At 64.6% G+C, this 16,809-nt stretch overlaps 3 protein-coding genes across 6 annotated transcripts; 1 reads left to right on the top strand and 2 right to left on the bottom strand.

The window, feature by feature from the left end:
- The first annotated feature begins 809 nt into the window (after nt 1–809).
- LOC110587795 (mesothelin) lies at nt 810–3,876 on the top strand. The gene is made up of 10 exons (XM_021697987.1): nt 810–894; nt 1,477–1,520; nt 1,623–1,722; nt 1,992–2,170; nt 2,266–2,421; nt 2,523–2,665; nt 2,757–2,884; nt 3,166–3,260; nt 3,429–3,615; nt 3,688–3,876. Exons 1-10 carry the CDS (start codon nt 810–812, stop codon nt 3,774–3,776), a joined length of 1,206 nt encoding a protein of 401 aa, XP_021553662.1. The 3' UTR covers nt 3,777–3,876.
- A 670-nt stretch (nt 3,877–4,546) lies between these two features.
- LOC110587796 (mesothelin-like protein) lies at nt 4,547–10,994 on the bottom strand (the record flags this gene model as incomplete). Its single annotated transcript, XM_044912070.1, has 15 exons — nt 10,979–10,994; nt 10,653–10,773; nt 9,658–9,778; nt 8,743–8,828; nt 8,465–8,591; nt 8,195–8,385; nt 7,773–7,863; nt 7,391–7,532; nt 6,879–7,066; nt 6,650–6,805; nt 6,435–6,562; nt 5,691–5,821; nt 5,518–5,612; nt 5,001–5,256; nt 4,547–4,623 (listed from the first exon to the last, which is right to left on the bottom strand). Coding segments are annotated over exons 1-15 (1,926 nt in total), but the record flags the coding sequence as incomplete, so codon positions are not given.
- A 2,754-nt stretch (nt 10,995–13,748) lies between these two features.
- On the bottom strand, nt 13,749–16,727 carry LOC110587970 (RNA pseudouridine synthase domain containing 1). Of its 4 annotated transcripts, none has more exons than XM_021698231.1 (6): nt 16,644–16,727; nt 15,979–16,118; nt 15,760–15,883; nt 15,527–15,632; nt 15,313–15,414; nt 13,749–14,879 (listed from the first exon to the last, which is right to left on the bottom strand). In XM_021698231.1, the coding sequence occupies exons 2-6, from the start codon at nt 16,062–16,064 to the stop codon at nt 14,482–14,484; spliced, it is 816 nt and encodes a 271-aa protein (XP_021553906.1). In that variant the 5' UTR covers nt 16,065–16,118; nt 16,644–16,727; the 3' UTR covers nt 13,749–14,481. The 4 variants fall into 4 exon arrangements, with proteins under 4 accessions (XP_021553906.1, XP_021553904.1, XP_021553903.1 ...); XM_021698229.1 differs by having other exon boundaries at nt 15,527–15,629; nt 15,979–16,169; XM_021698228.1 differs by having other exon boundaries at nt 15,979–16,169.
- Nucleotides 16,728–16,809: the final 82 nt, after the last annotated feature.

Raw genomic sequence — 16,809 nt, forward strand, 5'->3', positions numbered from 1 at the left:
GGGAGGGGTGAGTGTAGAGGTGGTTAGGTCTCCTGCAGCACCCCCCCCCTACCCTCCCCCGGGACAATACTCCCTGGAGAGAGGCTCCCCACCCACTCCCCATGCCCACACTGGCCGGCAAGGCCTCCTAAATGCCACTCCAGAAATGCACGGTGGGGGCATCTTCCTGGAATGCTTTTCCACCCACTGCCCCACTCATGGGACTGGCAGGTAGGAAGGGGTGTTGTTCTCCTGAGGCCTCTGTTTAGGGAGGGACGTCAGGAGGGAAACCAGGGGTGCAGGTGGGCCCCACCGGCCTTGTCTACCTGGGCCTTGGGTGGGGCAGGATGGGGAGGAGAGAATGACTGTGCCCCAGGCAGTGTGTGTGGGGGTCACTCAGCTCTCTCCCCAGCCCTGGTGTGAATGGGGAAACAGAGGTCAACCTGAGCCAGAGGTGGCCCTGCCTTCTTGCACTAAACTCTCTGGCCTCGCCTCGCCCTGCCCTGTGGGCAGAGGGGACGGCCACCAGCCACCAGCCGCCCTCCTGGGCTCTCACAGCTGGGGGCCAGGCTGACTCAGACTCAATACCCCGGCAGGAGGGGCCAGCTTCCCCAAGGGGGCAGGGCGGGCCCGGTAGACTGGTTGGTCCTGAGAGCAGGGCCAGAGGCCGCATGGACGCCACCCGCAGGGGCCTGAGAAGGTTCCAGCGGGGGCTCTGAACTCTTCCAGACCCATAAGGCCTTGCACAGCCCAGGGCAAGGGGGTGCGGGGGGCAGGGTGGGGTCCTGCCCAAGCGGTGAGGATATCTGAGTGGTTCTTCTTCACAGATAATGGCCTTGCAGACTGCTCAGCCTCTGCTGGGGTCCTGTGGGACCTCTGCCCACGGCAACCTTCTACTCCTGCTTCTCAGCCTTGGTGAGTAATAGGGGCCGGCTACCGTAGATTGTTAGGGTGCAAAGAGCATCAGAGGACAGCTGAGCATTCTTAAGAAAGGCTCTACCTGCCCCATGCCTCCTTCCTGGCGGCGGGCAGTGCCCCCCCTCCCTGGCAGGTGCCCTGAGGTCAGGCAGTTGTTCCAAGTTCTGGGCAGGTAGGCCCGAGTCCGGGCATGTGTCCCAAATCTGGGCACGTGTCCTGAATCCTGAACAGGTGCCCTGAGTCCCGGGTAGGCTTTCGGCCATGTCTCTGCTCCCAGAGGTGCCTCTGTCCCTCTATACCTTGCAGCATTGGAAGCTGGGCCAGGGCAGTGATGGGGGCTCAGGTCAAAGGGACAGTGTCCATGGAATGGGTATCGGATTGCCCTGAGCAGTGAGGTCTTAGGAGGAGGATGTGGGGGACCTGGGCTCCCTGGGGTGGGGTAGGCTGTGACATCATGGGGTGCTGAGGCTGAGGGGGCCAGCTTTGCCTCCTTCCTACCCAGGGTGGGGGGGGGCCTGTGGCAAGCACACCCAGGAGTCCCCGGCCATCCCCTCAAACCTTGTGCCCCTTCCCCTGCAGGGTGGGTGTTTCCTTCCAGGGCCCAGGCTGCAGACTCGAGACTGGTAAGGTCCCTCTGGGGAAAGAGAGGAAGGTGTCTGGTCCGGGTGGGGGTCCTCAGACACTGGGCTACACTTGGCTCAGCCACAGCTATGTTCTGTCCTAAGGGTGTCATGACCCCATGGCTGCAAGGCACCTCCCGGGACCTGTCCTGGCAGCAACCTGAGCTGACTGTTGTCCTCTTGAGGGACCGGCGGGACACGGAGAGTAAGCAGGACACCCTGCCCCATTGGCTGTCGGGAGACATGGAGATGGGGATAGCGTTGTGGGTCGCACCTGCCCACACATGTGTGGCCCTTCCTGGCTGCATGGCTTGCTCAGCTGTGACAACCTCGGAGAGTGGACAGAATCACCCCAGTTTGCTGATGTGTAAACTGAGGCCTGGAGGGGGTCATGCAGTCCCCAGGGTCTCAGCAGTTAGGGAGGAGGAGGTTGACAAGACAAGTCCAGCCCCCAACCCCCGCCTGCTCCCGCAGAGAAGGTCTGCCTACCCGAGCGGAAGGCCCACGTGATAGATGAAAACCTTGTCTTCTACGAGGAGTGGGAACTGGAGGCCTGTGTGGACGGGGCCCTGCTGGCGGCTCAGGTGGACCGCGTGAACATGGTGCCCTTCACCTACCAGCAGCTGAATGTTTTCAAGCGCAAACTGGACGAGGTAGTTGGTCATGGGCTCAGGCCTGCCCGCTGTGCCACAGTTTCCCTGGGCACCCAGAGCGTGGCCGTGGCCCTCCCGGTCACCTCCCTGGGCAGTTCTATCCACAGGGGTACCCTGAGTCCCTGATCCAGCACCTGAGGTACTTCTTCCTCGAGCTCACGCCTGCGGACATCCACAGGTGGAACGTGACATCCCTGGAAACTGTGAAATCTCTTCTTCAAGTCAGCAAAGGGCAGACAATGGATGCTCAGGTGACAACCTCCCCCGAGGGAGCAGATGGGGTGAGGCTGTGCAGGCCCCAGGGGATGCCTTTCTCCCAGCCCTAAGACGCCTCAGTGGCCTCCTTCCACAGGTGGCTGCCCTGATTGCCCGCTACGTGGCAGGAGGGGGCCAACTGGACAAGGCCTCCCTGGACACACTGGCCACCTTCGGCCCCACGTACCTGTGTTTTCTCAGTCCTGAGCAGCTGGGCTCCGTGCAACCCAGCGTCCTTTGGTGAGTCCCAGGGGCCTGCCGGGCGTGGTGGGCATGCCGTGCTCCAAGCTCACTGCCCGGCCCCCTGCCCGGCCCCGTGCTACCTCTTTAGGGCAGCCAGGCCCCAGGACCTGGAGGCATGCCGCCCACCGCAGATGGACATCCTCTATCCCCGGGCCCGCGCGGCCTTCCAGAACATCAGTGGGTCTGAATACTTCATGAAGATCAAGCCCTACCTGGGTGAGCCAGGGAGAAGCCCTGGGGGGCGTGACGGCCCAGGCTCCCCACACGGGTGCTGCCAGGTTCTTGCCTCACAAGGCAGCTACTGTTGGTGTGGCCGGTGCTCAACGCGCCCCCTGCCCTTACACGTGTGTGTAGGTTGAGACCCTGTGAGTCTGAGCCCCCTCCAGCTTCTTCACCCACCCAGGGGAACCTGGGGCCCAGGAAGTCCTTAGGGTCAGAGGGTAAGACTGGGGGCTGTTGTGAGGTCTCATGCTTGGGGCCCCTCTCCCCGCGAGCAGCTGGGGCCCCCACGGAGGACCTGCGGGCTCTCAGTCATCAGAAGGTGAACATGGACACGGCCACATTCAAGACGCTACAGACGGAGGCTGTGCTGGTACGGCTGGGGGCGGGGCCGCGCGGGGGCTGTCAGAGCGCCGGGGTCCGCTCCGAAGTCCCAAGGGGCTGAGGCAGGGTGTTTGGGCCCGGGAAGCATGGGGAGGTCTGGACAGCCTTCTGGGGGAGAGGCAGGGTGACCCTGACGGCCCCCTGGGGGCTCTGGCAGCCGCTGACCATTGCCGAGGTACAAAACCTTCTGGGTCCAAACCTGGTGGGCCTGAAGGCAGAGCAGGAGAGCAGCCCTGTGCGGGACTGGATCTTACGGCAGCGGCAGGATAACCTGGAGAGTCTGGGCCTGGGGCTCCACGGTGGCATCCCCAATGGCTACCTGGTCATGGACCTCAGCTTCCGAGGTGGGCCAGGGCGGCCCGCTGGGTGGGGTGGGGGCAGAGCCACGCCCGGCGCCTGAGTCACTCTCTCTGCAGAGGCCCTCTCAGGGGGCGCCCGCCTCCTCGGACCCGGACCAGTGCTCATTGCGATCCCCACTCTGCTCCTGGCTTTGATCCCCAAGTGAGCCCACTGCTCTGGATGTGGGACCTCCCCTGCCCTGAAGCCCTGCCTGGCCCACCCCAAGGGGACTGGACTTCAATAAAAGGCCCCTGTCCTTCCCTGCAGAGATGCCCTGTGGTGTTCTGAGGACCGGGTGGGGAGGCACAACCCCATGAGGTGGTAGATGTGGTTCTTGAGTTGGAGTCCCTCCTGTTTGCACTTGGAGACGGGGAGGGGGGAAAGGGGGTGGCTCTTAGGGCCCTCCTACCACTGTTTCCATTCCCAGGGCCTTCCCTCTGAGGCCAGGCCAACACTCAGGGTGGCTTCTGGAGACAGGGCCCAGGAGATGCAGACAGAAGTCCTATTCCCCGCTAAGAGGGTCTCTGTCCCTCCTTGGGCTCAGAGCAAAAGGACACAGGCAGGAGGATCACCTTGTCTTTTATTCAAATCCATCAGCAAGGCCCCCTCCCCAGTACCAGTTCTTCATCCTGAGGGAGGCCAGAGGATTGGGGCAGCAACTCGGTCAACTGTTCCTGGCTGGCCGCGGGGTGGGCCCAGGTCCTCATTCCAGCTCCATGTCCTGGGAGCTGGATGTGAGGGGACCAGCCCCACAGGCCCCTAGGATGTGGGACATGGCCAGGTCCTCTGGGCCTGGAGCCTGCCCCTGGGCCTGGGCAGGTGTCCGGTTCCACGTTCCAGGCCCAGTTTCCCTGCATGTGGGGCGTGGCCGGTGCCGCCTTTGGAGGCCTTGGTGCAGGTGCCCCAGGAGCAGTCCTGGCTGGGCCCTGGGGTGCCCCAATACAGCAGCCCCAGGAGGCTGGAGGGCAGGGCCACAGCAAGTGGCAGGTACCTCAGGTGGGCCGGTGGACTGCCTGTAGGAGGAACGTGGATGGAGCACCTATCAGGCCCGGCTGGGAGCCTCCTGGGCCTGGGCAGGCCCTCACTCTGCGCCCCTGGGCTGGGAAGGCCAGGGGGGACTGCCACGGAGGCTGTTCCTCTGGGCCTCGACAGGGCTCTCAAAGATTCTCCCACCCCCACTTTCTGGTGCTCGGCAGGTGCTGGAGGAGGTGATTTTGTCCTTTAGTAACTGAACAGCCAGTGTCACCACATGTCACCCAAGCAGGTGAAGGAAAGAGCCAACAGAGCATGAGGTTGGGCGCAAGATGAGGAGCCAGGGGCAGTCTGGTCCACAGAGGCCCTGCGCAGACAGGGAAGGCACACTAGAGGGGAGGATGGGTCTGGGGCATACCGGAGGTGGGGGCCTTGTTCCCCGGCTGGCCCGAGGTGGGGGCCAGATGGGGCGCCCAAGGTGTGGTGTTGGGGGCCCCAGTGGTGGAGCGGGCCAGGCTGGTGGGGCCGGCAGTGTCCCTGTCCAGGCCCAGCTCTCCTAGGACCGACGTGTTCAGGCTGCGGAGCCAGGAGCTGATGGTCGGGTGGCTGCGTGCCTTCTGCAGGTCCCCCACGTTCTGGCCCAGCAGTGTGGTCACATTGCCGACACTCAGGCTCTGCAAGGGGAGGGAGAGGGTTATGGGCGCAGGTCTGGAGGGTCCCGCAGTGGCCGGCTTTGGGGCCAAAGGCAGACCCGGCAGGGCAGTACTTAACCGAGGAGCGAGCACAGGGGTGAGGCCCGGCAGAAGCGACCTGGGGTTCACGTTGTCTGTGTACCTCTGACTTTGGGATGCGTGGGGCCTGCAGGCTGTGACAGAGGCCTCCCCCCATTTGGCAGCCCCATCCCCCACCCCGGACAGGCCGCCCCGGGGGCCCACCTGCAGCACTCGGGGGTTCAGGTTGGTGAAGGTGTCGATATCCATGGAGACGTTAGCCTGGACCAGGTACCGCAGCTCCTCCACGGGGGCACCTCCTGGGGGCAGGCAGTGGTGAGAGGGCAGGGGCGGGGGCCTCTGGGGCCAGGGGGCCCGCACACAGGGCAGGGGCTCACCGAGGTAAGGACGCATAAGGCGGTAGTAGTTAGCTGTGTTCCTGGCGCTGCCAAAGGCCTCGCGGGCCTTGGTGTAGAGTGCGTCCTTCCGGCTCTGGGGGCAGGAGGAGATATCCAGGGCCCCAGCCTGCCTGGGGGAGCGTGAAGCTGGTGGGCGTGCTGGGAGCCCCTCGTGCTCCCGGCCTCTCCCTGCCACAGCTTTCCTCTTGCTCTCTGTACAGCGCTGAATAGTGTCCCCCCAAAACTCACGCCTGCCCAAAACCTCAGAACGTGACCTTGTTTGGAAATAGAGCCTTTCCTATTTGTAGATGTGATGACGATGACATCTCAGGGAATTAGCGCAGCCCCGAGTCTAACAACAGGTGAAGAGAAGGGACTGTGCGCACAGGCGCGGAGTGCAAGGCCCTGCAGCCGCGGGGGCGGAGGTGGGGATGCGTCCACCGGCCCTGGGAAGGCCAAGGGGTTCCGGCAGCACCACCCCAAGCAGGTTGCAGCCTCCCCTGCAGGCTTCAGAGGGAGCCGGCCCTAGGACATCGATTTCAGATTGCGTGGGAGAAGTTTTACCACTTGGTTTGTGGTACCTGGTTGTGCAGCCACGGGAACCTAGCAGGTTTGTGGTACCTGGTTGTGCAGCCATGGGAACCTAGCAGGTTTGTGGTACCTGGTTGTGCAGCCACGGGAACCTAGCAGGCCTCAGGCTGAGCCCCTCCCTCCCTGGCTGGGCGCGTCCCTGGGCTGGCTCACCGGAACTCTGTGGGCCTGATGGCCTGGACCTGCCTGGCACTCATCCAGCAGAGGCGGGAGCCCCCGATGGCCATGAGCAGGGTGCTGGTGATGGTGCCGTTGTGGTCCAAGTACTTCTGTAGGACAGCCTGGAGGCAGGGCCTGGGTCAGCAGGGCCCAGGTCAGCGGGCCCAGGGGCGGCGCACAGCCCGCCCCCCCGACCATGCTGCCCTCACCTCGGTCTGGTTCTCCAGGGCCACGTCCGAGGCCAGCAAGGCCACGACCGTGTCCCTGGACGTGATGTTCCACTGGCCGATCTCCGAGTGGGAGTAGAGGTAGACCAGCGAGGTGATGAGCCGCAGCTGGTCCTCGGGGATGCCATGTGGGTAGACCTGGGTGGGTGGGAGGGTCAGGCCCGCGGCTGGGTGCCTGCCCACCGCCCCCCGCAGCTGGTCTGCGACGCACCTGAGCCAGCTTGGCCTTGACGACACGCTGGCACTCGACTGGCAGTGGGTGCTGCAGAAGGGGGTCCAGGTTGGCTTTGAGCACGTGGCTGCCCAGGCAGGACTCGAGCTGCACGCAGTCATAGCGCACTAGGAAGAGGTTGTCATGGAGCGTGGCCGCTGTGATGTCCCCGTGGATGCAGGGTCTCCCTGTGTTTGGGGGGGATTGGGGGTTTTGAGCTGAATTTTGCTGATTCACTCCTAACCTCGACCCACCCTTGAATCCCTCCCAAGCTTGACCTCTAGCCGAGAACCTCGCCCAGACCAGGTAGAGTCAACCCTGACCTTGACCTGCACTTCAGCTCCACTGGACTCTGACCCCCCCGCCCCACCCCAGGCTGCATGCAGACCCCTGGGTGGTACCCAGGAGGTCCAGCAGCAGGTGGGACTATGTTTTGGGTGCTCCCCCCCCCAGGGTTAGGAGCCCAGAGGACGGGAGGGACAGCATTCCCAGGCCATGGTGGCCACACTGACCTGTGCCCCGCTTGGGCCGAGAGGACACTGACGCGGCCTTGGCCTCGAGAAAGCCAGTGACGAAGCGCCTGGCATCACGCTGGCTGAGCCGCCCAGCTTGGTACGTGGCCACTGTGCTGCTGAAGAAGGCCAGGCCCACAGCCTGGCCAGGCAGGCGTAGAGACTGTACCCGGGGGAAGGGCTGCCCGGGGCCACCTGGTTCCTCCTCCCGTCCCGCAGACGGAAACCCTGGGGCAGGGAGTGACTGGGGACGCTCGTCAGGCATTGGAGCCCTACCCCCAGGCCTGGACAGGCTGGTGGAAGGTTGGCTGGATGCCCCTGTCGTTGTCCACAGCCAGCTTGAGAACGCCCCCCCCCCCCCCCCCCCCGTAGAGTGTCCTACCTCCTGCACCTGCATCCACAGGCTGGAGCTGATGTAGGTGGCCAGGGATCCCAGGGCCCGCAGCCCCTCTAGGTTCCAGGAGCCAGGAGGCCTGGTGTGGGGTAAGGGAGCACCGTGTTAGGGTCAGGAGCAGAGCCCCAGCCCCCGGAGGCTGCCTGCCCCTCCCTGAGCACCCAGTTTCCAGGGCCTGCTCAGCAGAGACCGTTCCACCCCAGGTGTGGGGGCAGGGGAACTGGGGGGTCTGGAGGGTGGCAGTAGCACCCCGAGCCTGTGCACCGTAGGCTGCAGGGTCGGTGGGGCTGTGAGCTGGGGGGACAGGTCACAGGTCAGCAGGTCGGTAGACATTAGGGGTCTCCTGGGCCCAAAGTCCAGGTCCTCTCAAGGAGGAGAGGCCTGGGCAGAGGGCACCGGGCCCTGCCTACCCCAGCACGGTCTTGCCGCCGGCCAGCAGCGTGGTGAGGGCGGCTTGCTGGGTGGCCGTCAGCCGGCGGCAGCGCTGCAGGTTCTCCAGCACACGCGGGTCTGCGGCCTCGATGCAGGACGCATCCATGTCGCACACCAGGACCCCAAGGAGCAGCAGGTCAGAGGCGCTGAGCCACGGGTGGGGCGCTCCCTGCCACACAGCGGGTCAGCACGAGCCTGGCCCCGCTGCCTGCCCACCCACCCTGCCCCGGCCCGCCCGTCGTGCCTACCAGGCAGGCCAAGGCTGCGTGCCGCAGGGCGACCCTCTGGTCTGGCAGGTTGGCTAGCAGCTCCACGTCCCCCTGAGCGGCGCGGCGGGTGAAGGCCCAGCAATCGGCTTCCCTTACCTGCGTCAGGCTGCGGGCAGGTTGGGGGGCTGTTGGGAGGGTGGGGGCCACCCGAGGGTCCTCCTCTGGGGTGGCCCAGATGTCCCTGGGGAGCTGGGGTCCTTGGAACTCCGAAGGAGGCATGCTCAGCTGTCCCCGCACGGGGGGGGGGGGGCACTCACTTGTAGAACAGCAACAGGTTGGGAGGGTGCAGCTCAAAGTCGTCCTGGAGGCCATGCCGAGCGGCCAGGTTGGCCAGGCAGCTGAGCTGGGCAGGGCAGGGGCGTGTCGCGGGCTTGCCCAGCCTGGGGCTCCCAGCCCCCCTCCTGCTGCCACCTTACCCTCGCCCTCAGCATGGCCTGGGCTCTGTCACCTGGACGCCCTGCCGGCTCCCTGTCTCAGGAGGTGTCGGGGCCACCCTGAAAGCCCCCCACCCCCGACTCCCACAGCACTACAGCGGCTCAGTCGTTCATCCCAACGTCACCTCCTGCCTAGACGTTTTGTCTCGCTTGACTTACTTCGGGGTTTTCGGATTTATTGCTAATTTCATACTAATTTTATAATGAGACAGAATAGTAGCTTTTCTTCCTTCTGTTTCTTTAAACTCAGGGGCAGGTAATGCTTGGGTCAGCTGTGGGTCGAGGTGGACTCAGATGACAGGGGAGAGGCGGCAGGCTGGAAGATCCACACGGGGCCCAGAGGACCTGTCCCCAGTGTGGGCACCATGTGCCAATGGAGGCAGGAAGCGTCTAGGGCAGGCCTGCTGGACAATCCCTCACCCGAGCCAAGAACAGAAGTCAGGGGGTCTGCAGGGAATTGACTGAGAAGTCCTGGAAATGGGCAGCACCAGAGAGTCACCCAAGGAAGGGAAACCTCAACATCAGACAGCCGGACCTCCTGCCACGTTGGGGTCTACCCAACAGCTGCGTCTCAGGTGTTTGCGAGGCTGGCCGGGTCTCGCTCCCCATCCCAGCCCCGTGGGCCCCCTGCTGACCCGAGCCCTTTGCTGGGGATGCCCTTCTTCCCCGCCTGTCTCCGGGAAGTCCACCCCCTGCCCTCAGCACCCTGGCCTGCTCCCGCCAGCCACAGCTCTTTACCTGCCAGGCTCTGAGGGGGACCTGCTGGGTGGCCATCCCCCGGATGAGAGCAGAAAGCTGGTCCCGGGGCAGCTGGCTGGCCGGCTGGCACCAGAAGTCGTGCAGGAGGGAGGTGTCGGCACTGGGCAGACAGGGGACAGGCGGTGAGGAGTGGCATCGAGGTCAGCACCCCCAACACTGAGGGAGCGAGACACACACGAGACCGCGGCTTCACTCAGCACTCACTCACTCCCGTTGGCACACAGTGGGCGCCAGGCTCCAAGCTGTGAGCAGGGCTTGGAAGTGGCCCTGGCCTGGACTCTGGGTCTATGCCTCCTCCGGAGGCCTCGTCCCAGCGGGCTCTGGGCTCAGGCAGGCTCCACTGTCCCAGCGATGGCTGAGGGTGTGGAGGAGATGTGGCCTGAGCGCCAGCCGGGTCACCGCAGCAGGCCTGGCTTCTGGCTGAGTGCTCCTCACGGTGTGCATCTATCTAATAAAATCTGTGTGTGAGGAGGGTATCTTGTGGGACTTCACCCCAGGCCTCTAACCCTGCCTAATCAGTCCTCCAATCAATTGATTGATGGCTCATCTGTGATCTCTAATCCTCCAGGGAAGGGAAGGGTGGCTGAGCCCACATACGAGACCTCGGGACAGTGCTTGGGAAGGACTGAGTCTCTGGGACCTGGGAGAGCAGCCCAGTCTTGGGGCAGAGGAAGAAACCCAAGAGGACTCAGGACAAGAAGTAATTGCCCGGCAGGCCAGGAGAGCAGTGCAAGCTGTGAGGGGTTCAGGGCCCCAGGCAGCTGCGACGGCCTGGGGGACCCAGTCCTGATCACGTGGCTGTGAGTCTGATGCAGGACACTGGATGCTCTGGGCCATCTAGGGGCAAAGTCGGTGAGTGATGGGAGCCCTGCCTCAGCTTTCCTGGGCCATCGGGTGCAGGACCTGGGGATGCACATCCCCCCTCCCCCCGGCCTGCCAGAGGATCAGCTGCAGAAACGTGACCTGGCACTCACCTGGCCCACAGGTCAGCCCTGCTGGCATCCAGCCCTCCCTGGGAGAAACCCTGGGCCTGGGGACAAGAGCAGTGGGCAGTGAGCCACATGAGGAGGGCGAGGCCTGGGCTCATCTGGGCACCTGGAACAGAACAGGCCTTGAGCTGCTGCGGGCCCCCAGCACACCGGGGCACTGTCTGCTGGGGGCATCCCTCAGGGTCTACCTGGGGCTCCCTGTGTCCAAGGGTAGGCCTAGGACCACAGATGGTCCTACCACCTCAGGGGAGCCTGGCTGTGGGAACCACCCCTGGAGGGCCCAATGTGCCCCTTTGTGAGGGCTGTCTCACCTGCTCTGGGGCCCATGGCTGTCCTGGCAGAAAGGTGTGGGGTAACGGGCAGTGGGTGCAGGACTAGCTGGAGAGGAGACAGGAGGTGGTAAGGCCCACCCCATCACCTTCCCTGCCCTCTTTGGCACGGGGCACAGAGAGGGAGGTGCCATCCAGGGTCATGTAGGTTGGGCTCCCTGCAACTGCGTCTCTGTGTCTTTGGGGGAGACACAAACACCACAAAGTGCCTCTCGGGAACTAAGGGAGTGGCAAGAGGAGGGGCCGGGCCAAAGCCCCGGGCCTTTCTTATCGCAGGTGCAGGTCAGGTCGGGGCTCCTGAGACCTGGAGGCTTCGGTGTCTCCAATAAACAGATCTCTTAACAGCTACAGGGGAGGGGCGGTGGTCCCAGGAAGTCCCTGCAGGCAGCTGTGGGTAGAGGCCTGGGGGCTCTCCAACCTGCCCCCCATTCCTGGGCAGCCTAGAAAGCCCTCCTCCCTCGCAGGGCCTCAGACGCCCAGCCAGACCTGGCCTCCGGCCACAGCCCCAACCACAGCCCCGCAGGTTGCCCTGCCCAGTCTCCAGAGGGAGGCCTTAACTGTGAGATGAAGGTGTCAGGGTGCCCGTGGGGTCTAGACCCTGCACGGCCCAGGGTGTTACTGTCCCATGCGGGTGACAGAGTGGAAGCCAGACGAGCCCAGCTACCCACCCAGGGCCACACCGAGACTGCCTCCTAGCCGGGCCCGGTGGGTGCAGGTGCCAAGTGGCCCTGCCCCAGCCCCCACTTCTCACCTGAGCATGGAGACCATCTGCTGTAGAGGGAGGTTGCTCCTGCACCCCGCGGTGGCCATTCGATGTGTGTGTGGGGGTGCAGGCCGGTGCCAGGAGCTGCAGTCCCCTGCAGTGACCCCAGTCCACTGAGTGTGTCAGCCCCTGCAGCTGAGCACTGGGGCTCCACGGTGGTGCAGGGTGGGGACACCTGGGTTCCTGCTCACCTGCATGCCTCACCCAGCACCCGCCTGCCTGCCTGCCCACTCCTGCAGTGATGCCGGCCAGGCCGATGTGGAGGGGAGGGGCGGGGGCTGTGTCAGGTGAGGCTGCCGTGCCCACCCCTGGGGGCCTCAAGCAGAGCAGACACCTGCTCTCCAGCCCTGGGGGAGCGGGAGGCTGAGCTCACGGTTGGCGGCCACCCAGCACACACCCCTTCCCCCTGCGGGATGTGTCTGTGCCCCGAGGATCGGATGTGCCTTCATACGTGTGCGTGTCTGCGTTTGTCATGCGTGCTGGTGTTTTTGTGCACACGCGTGTGTGTCTGGGAGCATCCACAACTATGTGATGCATGTGTTCCCTGCAGGGACGCCAGGCACATGCAGATCCAACATGGTGGCGGTTTCTGCCCTGTGAGCACGTGCGTCCATACACGTATGTGCTGGGGGTTAAGGGGGGGGTGCAGGCACCAGGTAGGTGACCCCAATGGCAAAGAGCTGTGCCACACATGCCCTGCGGGCTCAGGACTGGGCAGCTCCATAAGCCTGGGCCTCTGGGGCTGAGTGGGAGGTGCCCCAGCGAGGGTGGGTGGGGCCAGGTGCCCAGAGCTGAGTCCTGGCTCTCCTCATCCCCTGGGAGGGGCGCAACTCCCACCTGGCAGGGCCAGGAGGGCACCGGGCCTTGAACCCCTGGACCCACTAGCACCACAAGTAGGGCTGCACATGCCCAAAGGGCCTGCCGCACGGCCAAGAGGACACACTGACCCCAGAGGGCCAACAGCTGGAGGGGCCAGCTGGGGACTGCCGCCCAGCCCTGCATGGAAGGTCAGCCGCACCATGTAGAGCTGGACGCGCTCCTGGCCTCCCAGTACCACTGGGGCGCTGCCCCACCAGCACACACGCCCCCAGGAGCTTGCCTGCCACAGGCCTGCCCCACGCTTCACCCCCCCGCAGCATCTGTCTGGCCACTCCTGCCTGAAGAAACTCTCCCTGCCATCCGTGCCCAGGAGACCCTGCTCAACTCCCATGCCTTCCAAACCTTGCCCACCACAGCTAGGGTGTGCACCCCAGTGTCTGGGCTCCACAGCCTCAGCTTTGAGGCCCCCCAGGGCAGTGGGAGACGGCCAATCTGCAGGAAGCAAGGTCTGGATCTGGCCTGCGGGTGGCTCTCTGGGTCGTGGGGGACTCAAGGGGCCAAGGAGACCTTTCAGGGGGAGCAGCAGGGCTGTGAGAGGAGCAACATACATTCCCCAGGGTGGGGCCTACCCCTGTGCGCCTTCTCGTCCTGCTTCCCTACCTTGGGGGCTACCAGTCTGTCTAGCCCTCCAACTTCTCTGCCGTTTGCTTTGTAGGCCCAGCCTGTGGGCCCCACCAGGCCAGAGTCTACACCAGTGTCCTCCAGCTGGCCACACCTGCCCTCTGCTGTCCCCCCAAGGCCCATCCCAGCCAGGAGTGCCTACCCTGCAAGGTAGCTGGCGTTCCAATGGCAGAGAACCCTAAGGAGGATGTGGGGACAATGACTCTAGGGAGGGACCCTGGTGAGAACAGATGGGCGCTCCAATGCTTTTGGCTAGGTGAACGGGGGATGTCTAGGAACGGAGCTGACCCAATTTCAGTCCTCCACCCAGAGCCCAGCCTCCATCCACACTAGGCTGCAGGGTGCTCACTGCATGGCAGGGGGAGGGTCCATCCTGGCTCCTGCTGGGGGGCCTAGGGCAGAGATCTGCCCAGTGTAGGAAAAAGGGCAGGGGTATGGGGCCTCAAACCTCCCCATCGGATGGATTCATAGTCACTCATGAGATCAGTCACTGAGTATTTATTCTGAGGCCCCGGAGCTCAGCTACAACTAGGCCGACGTGCTCATGTCATCGGGATGGAAGAGATGGGGGCTGGCCACTCTTGCTCCCCAGCTGAAGTGTGAGGACCTGTGGTGGCCTAGGCACTGTGAGAAGACCGAGGGACATGGCTCGGACCCTCCCCCATGTGCCGTGTGGGTGGGGAGGAGGAGGCCCACGAGCAGAATCTGGTAAAAGCAAAGGCACGAGGCAGCACTGGGTGGGCGGGATGGGTCAGGGTCCGCAGGCGGAGAAGACCCAGCCAGGATAGGCTGACCAACACAGAAGGTCCAAGAAGAGCAACGAGGAGCAGGGCGCTCTGAGGCCTGGGGGCCCTGCAGGAGCCTAACTCGAGGCTGGCCCGCTGTGGGCTCTGTCCCTTAGAGAGTGACCCTGGGCAAATCCATAAAACAAGCCCCTAGGAGTGAAGCTTTGGAGCCAGGAAGGCAGGCCTTGGTTTCCCCTCTCAGGGGAACGGGGTGCTCAGAGGGAGGTCCCATCCTCCAAACTCCCCGGCAGCCTGGCTCCCCCTGCTGGCCCTGCCAGCCCCTCTCCAGGCCTGGCTGCTGGAGCCAGGGCCTCAGGCCCCATCCACAGTGGGGCCAAGCACAGGACACCCTGACTCAGGATGGGCCCAGGGCTGTCCCCTGCAGCCCCCATCCCCCTAGTGGGCCCAGCCTGCCATTCCCACCCAGCCTGCTGCCCTCAGTTGTCAGGCTCTAGGGTCCACTCTGACAGCCACTGCAAGCATGAGGCCCGCTGTGCCTCTGTCTCAGGGGGCTTGTTGGGGGGTGTGGAAGTGCTGCAAGGCCCAGGACTCCCTTCTGTGGGATCAGGGTCGGGAGCAGCCCTCAGGACCTGGACAAGCTGGTCCAGTGACTGCACCAGAGTATGGGGGCTCCAGCAGGCATCAAGCGCCGGCACGAAGGGATCTGGTGTGCAGGCCTCCACACGTTCAGTGTGAGTGGGGATACGCAGATAAAAGGCATGCAGCATCATGCGGAAGGGCTGGTCTTCTTGGTCCAATGCCTGCCCGTAGGTCAGGTCGCCCACGACAGGATGGCTGAGAGCACTGCAATGCACACGCAGCTGGTGCGTCCGGCCTGTGGGGGTGGGGTGGGGCAAGAGGACTGGTGGGGTGGGGGTGCCATTCCATGCCCACCCCTCACCCACTCACATCACCCCTAGCCCTAGCCCCTATTGCCCTCTTCAAGCCCCCAAAACCCTAAGACAAGGCAGACCCGTTTCCCGTTACAGACAAGAACGTCAGAGCTTAGAAGAGAGATCGACCTCGAGATCACTGCCAGTAGGGGCAGGGCCAGGTGCGCTAGACCACCCCCGTTGGCCTTCCAGGATAGCAAGGCCTGGGGTGGGCGGGGGGGGCGGATAGCAAAGTGGCCCCAGGCAGGCCATTCTGCCCCGTGCCACCACATATTATGCTGTGGGACAGACACACGTCCGTACACATGGCTGAGAAGCACCATTAGCAGACAGCAAGCAGGCCTGGAAAGTTTCCTGCCTCGCCGCTGGACGCACCTGTGAGGGGCTGCAGCAGCACTTTGGAGACAGGATCGCCGGCATACAGCCCATACTCCAGGACCACCAGCTCTGTAAGGCTTGGTTTGGGGTTCTCACAGCCTTTGGAGAGCAAGACGAGGTGCGAGGGTTGGCTGGACCTGTGGAGAGCCCAACCCACCCCAGCCCGGCTCATTCAGGGCCCCCACTGGGTGACGAGTCCTTCCCTCCGTACCCTGAGTGCCCTCGATGCACATGGTGTGAGCCCGACCCTCGGTGCTGTTCCTGCCGATGGCGTAGTTGATGGTCATCCGGCTCTCCTGCACGTGTCCCCGCACCTGCTGGGCACAGACTCACAAGCTGCTCTCAGGACCACCCACCCCTTCTGGGGAGCCCACCTGGCACTGACAGCCTGCCGAAGCGGCTGAGCATTGGAATCCCCTGCCCAGGGGGGTGCTCAGGCCTTACCAGAGCCAGATAGGCCTTGGTGACGCGCCGCTCCTTGAAGCACTTATAAGCGCTGCCCGCTGCCGCCTTGTTCAAGGCCACGCAGAGTGCCCCGCTGGTGGAGAAGTCCAACTGGTGGCAGAACCTGACACGAGGCCAGGGATCAGGGCTGGCCAGACTGGGGAGTGGCTACTTCCTCCCACAGAAGCTGCTGGGGGCCACTGGCCGGCCTCCGCCTACCTGAACCCATAGTAGGTGTCAGGATCTGCTAACTCTGGGAAGTGGTGGCGCAGCTGCTTCTGGAGGGTGGGAGTCTCCCGCCACATCCTACTGTCGATCCGCAGGTCCCAGTGCTTGTTCACCACAAGGAAGTCCTGGCTCTGGTACACCACGGACAGGTTCTCTATTCGGCCTGGTTCCATGGTAGAGGCCTGCAAGTGGGGGCTCACGGGGAGTCCACAGTGGACTCATTAGGGTCCCCGGGGTCCCCAGGGTCGCGGGTGGGAAGCCGCTGACGCGGTGTCAGCCGAGCACACGGTCCCAGTGTGTATGCACCCGCTAGGTCCCTTTCCACGCCTACCTCTGAGCTCCGACTGTGGGGCTGCCCAACCCAGACGCAGATCCCGGGGGAAGCAGTCCTGCGCCCCGGCCCACCCCCGCGGACCCTCCCGGGACAGTGCACCAACATGCCACGGGAGTCTCTTCCTGAGCGGGGAAGGGCCAGGAGAGGGGCTGCCGCGCCCCCCACGGCCCGGGCGGGCCAGGTCAGCAGAGCGAGGGGGCCCCCTACGCCCCCCTCTCCCTCCGCGCAGACACCCCCTCCCCGGCAGCCCCCGCCCCCCGCGTCTGATGGGCACAGGCCGCCTACCAGCGCCTCCCGCGGCCCCGCCCACTCCGGGACCAACCTGCAGCCCGGTCGCGCCGCCCGGGTCCCGCGAGGCCGCTGCCGTGCCCTGGCTCCAGCACCCCGTCCCCGCGCCTGGCGACCCAGCGACCCCGGAGCCGCGCCTCATAGGGCCCTACGGAGCGCGCAGCCCCACCCCACGCCCCGCCCACGCCATGGACGGGCGG

Source organism: Neomonachus schauinslandi, unplaced genomic scaffold, assembly GCF_002201575.2.
Source record: "Neomonachus schauinslandi unplaced genomic scaffold, ASM220157v2 HiC_scaffold_76, whole genome shotgun sequence".
In the NCBI taxonomy this organism is placed as follows: domain Eukaryota; kingdom Metazoa; phylum Chordata; class Mammalia; order Carnivora; family Phocidae; genus Neomonachus; species Neomonachus schauinslandi.